Source organism: Cyprinus carpio, chromosome B6, assembly GCF_018340385.1.
Source record: "Cyprinus carpio isolate SPL01 chromosome B6, ASM1834038v1, whole genome shotgun sequence".
NCBI lineage: Eukaryota > Metazoa > Chordata > Actinopteri > Cypriniformes > Cyprinidae > Cyprinus > Cyprinus carpio.
This window is the reverse complement of record NC_056602.1, coordinates 824,850-833,206: the sequence shown is the minus strand read 5'-3', so window position 1 is coordinate 833,206 and position 8,357 is coordinate 824,850. Positions and strand designations below refer to the sequence as shown.

Below are 8,357 nucleotides of genomic sequence, written 5' to 3'. Positions count from 1 at the left end.
GAGATGTGAATAACTAGAAACAATTATGTTCACTTACTCAAAATGCCAATGAGTTAGTGTAATATTTTTATTAATGTACAGTATTTTTACAGTCGCTTTTTGATTTTGCTGGATAAGAATGTCACTTTTTTTTTTTTTGCTCAATTTCTACCCGATAAAACATTTCAGAGTTTGAATAACTAGAATAAAAATGGATTCTTTGTTAAGTGAAAGTTTCAAAGTGGAGTTAGCAATATTTTATACAATCTCTCAAGACTTTTTAAAGGTCATTCATGATTAAATGGAGATTTATTTATTTTTTTATTTTCTTTTAATTTATACCTGATGCAAATATTTTAGACTCGGGAAAAACTAGACAAAAAAGTGTATTCATTATAAAAATCCCCGGATTTATTTCCCCATGAACTATTTCAGTGGTTCGTGACCTTACGGAGTAAGAATATAATTTTTCGTTATTACTCAATTTATACCTGATAACATATTTTAGAGATTGGTAAGCACAAATGTATAGATTCATTATAGCATTTTATTAACTTCTGTGACATTTCCTGGTTCTAGGAAATCACACATTTACTGCCCGTCCAAAGTTTCCCAGACTGTGATTCCTGTGATTTGCAGTAGTTTCTCAGGTTGTTTTCAGGTCTCGATGAGGCCCCCCAGTGGGAGTCTGGACTCACTGACGGGGAAATTGAAGCTCAGACTGAACAAGATCTGGACGGAGGGTGCAGTGAGGTATCAGTGGGAAAATGCAGTTGATGTTCTTCATCTCCAGTCCCTGGGCAGGGGATTCCAGTGGAGGAGTGAGGAGGAGGATCAGGACTTCATGTCTATTAAAGCCTGCCTGCTCGCTCCTCATGTCTATAAGATCAAAGGTCACGCAGCAGACTGTTTTAGCGCGATTTTGACGGAGGCAGAGCAGGCCGTTGCCTCTAAAGCTTCACTACCTTCAGTTCACCCGTGGTTAGCTTAGGAGTCCGTTAGCAAGCCGTATGACTAGACTCTCTTGGGACCATGTTCTTTCCCAGTGGATTTCACAGGCAAGTCCATAGGAAGAAAGTCCTGGAGTTGTGTGGGATCACCAGAGAAATGTGTTGTTTTAATAAAAATTCCATTCCATCTCTTTTTACTAATGGAAAACAAACACTGAAGTGTAACAAGAAGCCTCCTCATTTACCACCTGTACCAAAAAGAGAAGGGAATTCATTGTGCATATAGAAAAATTAAGGCATTAGGCATCATGTTCATGACAATGTAAACATTCCACCGCTTTCAAGTTCAATTCCTCATTTATACTAATAGGAATTTGGGGAGTCATTTTATTATATCTTTAAATCAGATTAAAATTGGATTTTATTTTTTATTTGTTAGGTGAAATATGCAGAGAGGCCATGGTTTCTGGTCTGATTCACTTTTTATTTTATTTCTTATTTTATTTTATTTTTATTTTATTTTATTGTATTTTATTTTTTTATTTATTTTTTATTTTATTTTATGTTATTTTATTTCTTTTTTTTTATTTTCTGTTGTTAGGGTGAAATATGAGCTGAACATCTTTCTGTTCTGATTCACTTTCTTATTTTATTTTATTTTATTTTATTTGGCTTTTTTTGGGGGTAGCATAAGAGCTGGAAATGTTTCTGTCTTGACTCACTTTTTTTATTTTATTTTATTTGATTTTTTATGTTTGTTTGCTTTTTTTAGGGGTGAAACATGAGCTGGGACAGTATTCGGTCAGCTTTCAAATTGATTTATTTTATTTTATTTGATTCTGGCTTCATTTTATTTATTTTATTTTATTTTTATTTTTTTATTTTATTTTATTTTATTTTTTAGGGTGAAATATGAGACTAATACCTCTTCTACCTGATCTAATTTTTTTATTTTATTTTATTTTTTATGTTGTGTTTTGTTTTAGGTGCGGTGAAATATGGTTTTGGACAGGTTTCTGGCTGATTCATTTTTCTTTTCTTTTCTTTTCTTTCTTTTCATTGTAATTGAGTACAAAAGTTTTGACATTGTAATTGAGTACAAAAGTTATTTTATTTTATTTTATTTTTATTTACTATTTTATTTTCTTTTTCTTTTCTTTCTTTCTTTTGTTTATTTTAGTTATTTTATTTTATTCCTAATTTTGTGAGGTTACTATTTATGAATTTGATTATATCCATTCATTTTTGACACATGTGACGAGAGTGTTTGTTTCTGTCGTGAGATTTACTCAGACGTCAAGGGTTTTACCCATAGCCGAAGGGGAAAGCTGCTGCACGGGGTTCTGTGATTGCAGTGTTTTACTGCAAGGGAACAATTCACCAAATCTTCACACATTACACAATCTCAACACACGCTCACACACAAACACACACACAGGTTGCTCTACATTCGGTTGAGCTGCTTGCTGATCTCAGCGTGTGGTTCGGTGATGTGAAGGTCTAGGGGGTCATTCATCAGCGCTGTGCCTTATAAAACTCCCCCGGCACCCTATATTTTAAACTAGATGACCAGACAGACTCGTGACGAGTGATAGACTGCGAACTGACGAGCTGAGCGCAGGCATTTGTTCCTCAGCAAGCACCGTAAGAGTCGCTCGTATAATGGTGTCCTGAGAATGAACTCGCAAACGCTTCCCCTTCAATCTGACACACAGTCCCTCGGCATCTCACTACAACACAGCACTCGCAGTACCCTGCATCTGCTTTTCTCCCGCCTTCACCGGTATTACCATGATAGATTTCTGTTAAAAACTCTTTGTTTGAATGGTAACATTAACTAGTAATTAAATCGGGCTTTTTGATGGCGAGGACTAATATTTATGCATTATTTAACATTATTATTCAAATTTAATATAAAATGTAAATTGTAAATGTTTATGTTAATTTTTTGTTTTTTACATCTTTTCTTATTATTTAAACCAATTTAATCCTTTTGTTCGTAGATCTCTAAGCCATAAAGAATCACAAAGTTTTTGGACTTTATCGATTCGAAAATTAAAATTTTTTGCAAAAACATGGTATCCTGAAATAATGTAGCATGTTAAATTCATATGATTTTGCCAGGGTTTTTAATGGTGGTGACTGACTGATTGAGTGATTGTAGATGTTCAGATTGTCTGAATTTAATACTTAATTTTATTTCAATTTAACATTTTAGTTTTAATTTTAAATCAACGGGAAGTTTAAAGATGAGCTGTGTCCATCGCAGGGTTATTTATCCATACAAAAAAAAATCTAAATCTAATTTAAAAAATTAATAACATTAAAAAAAAATACGATTAATTCAAAATATGAAATAAAACTATAATATATATTAAATATTGATAGTATAAAAATATGAATATAAAAATGATAATAGATACTAATGTGTCAGTGCAGTCAGCTTCATTTTTTTGTTGTTTGAACTGAAACTGCAGCAGAGTTTGAACTTCAGTTCTCATTCACTATAAAGACACTGAACAGAACTGGTTTTACTCCGGTGAGAGCAGAATATCATCATATGAGCCTCTGATCGATGGCGTTTTAAAATACAAGCCTGAAGGCTTTGACTCTATAAGAATTCAGTTGTGATATTCTATTTATAGCGGCTCATTGCATAAGAAGATTGAAAACCAGCTCAACCTGAAATCTAAAGGACTGTGCATTATTGGATTATCAAGTTTAATTTAGAAATAAAAACTACACGCAAGTGTTAGCCTTGCACTTCATTCCTTCATCTCTATATCAACAATGATGTTTCCAAACAGGTTTGATTTCACCAGCTTCACTTTAAACTAGGCTAATTAATTACACGAGGTGGAAATTAATAAAACATCAATTAGGCTGAGAAATGATCCCCAGAAGAGCATTTAAAGTCATTAATGTGTTCAGAGAGAAACGCATTGAATAAACATCACAAGAAATATTACATTAAAAAAATTAAAAAAAACAAAAATAAATATAATAAATTATCATTAATATTGGAAAATGAAATGATACTCTAAATACGAAACTAAAACCAGCAAGTTTTACCGAGTGTAAAAACCAGCAAACTTGTTTTAAGGTACGTGAGTCGTTGAATCATTCACTCGACCGATTCGTCAGCTTTGTCATAAATATAAGAGGGTGATTTTTGCAATCATAAATAATGAAAATAATAGTTTTTTATGAATATTGGAATATGACATGATTAAGAAAAACTATACTCTAAATATGAAACTAAAACCAGCAAGTCATTGTCTTATTGAGTGAGTCGTTGAATTATTCACCTGACTGATTTGTAAACTATTTCATCAGTATAAGAGGGTGATTTTGTGCTCGTATCTACGGACGGGACACTGTGTTGCACATGCATTTAACTGCACTAGATTAACATGTTAATTCTTCTCCTGTGTGTGTGTGTGTGTGCGTGTGCGTGTGTGTGTGTGTGTGTGTGTGAAGCGAACCTGAAGGAGCTGATCTCTCAGACGATGGTGAGCTGGGCTCAGGAGACACACATCCAGGACCCGGAGCTGGTGCGGCTGATGTTCAGTCTGCTGAGACGACAGTACGACAGCATCGGAGAGCTGCTCCGAGCCATGAGGAAGACCTACACCATCAGCGCCGCCTCCGTCCACGACACCATCCACCTGCTGGCGCATCATCCCCACATCCGCCCCATCCTCAGCATTCCGAATGAGGAAGAACAACTAACAACCCATGATCCACGGCCTCGGGTGAGGACCAGCCCAACACACAGAACATGACTCGAGCTCTTCAGTGCCTACAGAGCCACAAAACAACAACAACACTGCAGACAAAGAGAGTGTTTTTATCTTGCTTTCAAGGGATTCTTAAAATGAAAGTGCATTACATATTAGAATTCGTTTTTATGGATCATATCTTGGAATGTTTGGAATGTTTCTTCTGCTCAACAACAAAAATACAGTAAAAACAGTGAAATATTATAATTTATAAAAGAAATGTAATTTATTATACACGGCCATTTAAACGTTTGGGGTAAGCACAATTAAAAATAAATAAAAGTAATACTTGTTCATTATTATAATTAACAAGGATGCATTTGGTTAAAAGACATTTATAATGTAACAGAAGACTAATATATCAAATAAATGCTGTTCTTTTGAACTTTCTGTTCATCTGTGAATCCTGAAAAATAAACTGCATCTCAGTTTCCACAAAAATATTAATGTTTCCAACATTGATAATAATCAGAAATGTTTCTTGAGCAGCAGATCATCATATTAGAATGATTTCTGAAGATCATGTGACACTGAAGACCTGGAGTACACGATGCTGAAAATACAGCTGCTGCATCACGAAAATAAATTACAGTTTAACACAGATATTCACATAGAAAACAGATGTTTTACACCTTCTAATATATTTCACTATTTCTTTCTCTTTTTGTATTTTTGATCAATTCAATAAATGATGAATCGGTGAGCAGAAGAGACTCCTTTCAGAAACATTCTGTTTCTCTCATTCTGAGAACAGGAGCAGCTCTAGCTGAATGTGTTTAACAGTGTGAATCTGATGTGTGTGTGTGTGTGTGTGTGTGTGTGTCTCTCAGGGACATCATGAATAATAAGGTGTTCTACCAGCATCCGAACCTGATGCGTGTTCTGGGGATGCACGAGACCGTGATGGAGGTGATGGTGAACGTCTTGGGAGGGGAAAACGTCTCAGGTGAGTGTGTTTGACCCTCAGACTTTCAGCAGCTCTTCTCAAGCACACAAAAACAAACAGTCATCACTATCACCCCCACATCCATTTCTACACTATTATTTTTTAATTAAATAGAATCTGTGAATGTCGATATGTTAAAACTTCGCGATTCCAAAAGATCCAAGACTCTGATTTGCTGTGTTCTTCACTAAATACAGTTGAGGGGGAAAAGAAATATGATTTCAGTTTGCATCTTGTGTTTTTTTTAATTAAGTTTGATTTATTTTTAAATATAATTGAATATTTTTAACTCTCTTTTGTTTGAGAGCCACTACTGTAGAGTGATTCATCAGACTGATTCAGAATAACTAGTGAGTCTTATTGACATATCAATTCAAAAAAACAAAAAAAAAAAACATTAAAAAAAAAATTCACAAAAAAAAAAAAAAAAACAAAAAAAAAAAAAAAAAAAATAAATATATATATATAGATAAGAAACTGATTCAAAATATTAATAAAATTATAACAGTATCTTAATTTATATAAATAAATATGTATATACACTGCTGTTCAAAAGTTTGGGATCAGTAAAAACAGTGATATTGTGAAATACTGTTACAATGTAAAACACATTGTTACAACAGCTTGTTTTCTACTGTGAAGTCTCTGTTTAAAGTGTAATGTATATTCTGTGATTGCGTCAGCTGTATTGTTCAGCACTCATTTACCTCCAGTCTATGTCAGGTCCACCTGATCGTCAGAAATCAATTCTAGCTAGATATATGAAATTGTATCAGCAGTGTTGTCAAACTGGGTCAGTTGGGTGGCTGTTAATGATATTGTTTTTTGGAAGCTGTGATAAACATTTTTTTGGGTTTTTTTTGTTTCAGAGACGTTCTTTGAGGAATAAAAAGTTAAAAAGAACGCATTTATTTAAAAATAAAACTTGTTCTAATACAATAAACACTAAACACCACTACACTATAACACTGAAGATAAACTCCTCGAGGGTTCAAACACTCTGAGTGCATTTATTTTTTTATTTTTATTTTTATTTATTTTATTATTTCTCACGTTGTAATTCCAGCAATGGATTTGGTAAAGTTGATTTAATCGCTTTGTGACATCACAAAACTAAGATTTGATAATAAAGACTGTTATATTGTTACAAAAGATTTATATTCTATTCATAAATGCTGTTCTTGTTTAACTTTAGTATATGTCATCAAAGTAATCTTAATAACAAACAGTAGTCACAGGTTCTAAATAAATCTGAAGCAGCGGCTACACCATCGTTTTCAGTACACTGATCATAAACATCATATTAGCATTGATTTCGTGAATATCATGGTGACAACTGAAGACATGTGGAGTAATGAACTGCTGAAAATACAGCGGCACATCAACAGAAATAAATATATTACAAGTTTATTGGTAGAATTAGAAATTACGAAACCACATTATTGTTCAATGGCTAATAATATTCACAATATTGCTGTTTGTTCTTGTCGTTATTTTCTGCTCAAATAAAAGCAGCTTTGATGAACAGTATGAGTTCTGTATCTTACATACTGTAACAGTACAAAGTGTTATTCTGATGCAAACACACACATCGCCTGTGTTAACCGCATGTTTGCAGTGTGTGTGTGTGTGGTTGTGTGTGTGTGGTGTGTTGTGTGTGGTGTTCTGTTGTGTGTGTGTGTGTGGTGTGTTTGTATTTGTGTGGTGTGTGTAATTGATGATGTCCTCCTGCATGTCCAGTATGATCCAGAACACACATGCAGCATAACAGATCAAGTGCGCAGGCTCACTGACAGATTCCTCCTGATATTCTGTTTTCCCTTCTCTCACAGGAAAATTCTCCTTCCTAATATGGTGGCGAGCTGCTGTCCGCTTTCCCGTGTGCTGCTGGGTGAGTGATTCTCAAACACGCACATGAAGCAGAGGAAACCCACATACTACCCAAAAACAACAGAAAACACACAAACTACCTCAATCCACCAGAACTTATATGATCTACTGCCCTCAATTAAGCATAGGCAACCCTCATAGAGCCTGAAGGTCATCAGAACTGATAATTGCTCCCTAAGAGGCTATCGTGGCCCTCTGTGTTGTTGTGTGTGTGTGTGTGTGTGGTGGGTTGTTGGTGTGGAGTTGTGTGTGTGCGTGTGTGTGAGTGTGGGTGGGTGTGTGGGAGTGTGTGTGTGTGTTTGTGTTGTGCGTGTGTGCGTGTGTGTGTGTGTGGTGTGTGCGTGTGTGAGTGTGTCGGTGTCTCTTGTGGTGTTGTGGTGTGTGTGTTGTGTGTGTGTGGTGTGTGTGTTGTGTGTGTGCGTTGGATTAGTGGTGATTGTGTGTTAGGTCTCTGTGTGTGCTGTGTGTGGGTGTGGTGTTTGTGTGTGTGTGTTGTGTGTGTGTGTGCGTGTGCGTGTGCGTACGTTGCGTGGTGTGCGTTTGTCTTTGTGTGTGTGTGTGTGTGGTGTGTGTGTGGGTGTGTGTGTGTGTCGTGTGTGGTGTGTGTCTCTGTGTGTGTGTGTGGTGTGTGTGTGTGTGGTGGTGTGTGTGCGGTGGGTGAGTGGGTGTGTGTGTGTGTGCGCTTGGTGTGTTTGTGTGTTTGTGTGGGTGGGGGTGTGTGTGGTGTGATGTGTGGGTGTGTGTGTGTGTGTGGGTGTGTGGTGTGTCTGTGGTGTGTGTGTGTGAGTGTGTGTGTGTCTCTGTGTGCGT

The 8,357-nt window shown here is 35.7% G+C and overlaps 1 protein-coding gene across 1 annotated transcript in view; it reads left to right on the top strand.

The window, feature by feature from the left end:
• Window positions 1-646: 646 nt before the first annotated feature.
• Window positions 647-8,357, top strand: part of LOC109086031 (ryanodine receptor 3-like) — a 68,848-nt gene continuing 61,137 nt past the window's right edge. Inside the window, 3 exon segments of the mRNA XM_042725202.1 lie at window positions 647-872; window positions 4,410-4,668; window positions 5,533-5,657. Of these exon segments, the coding sequence (XP_042581136.1) occupies window positions 647-872; window positions 4,410-4,668; window positions 5,533-5,657 (610 nt within the window).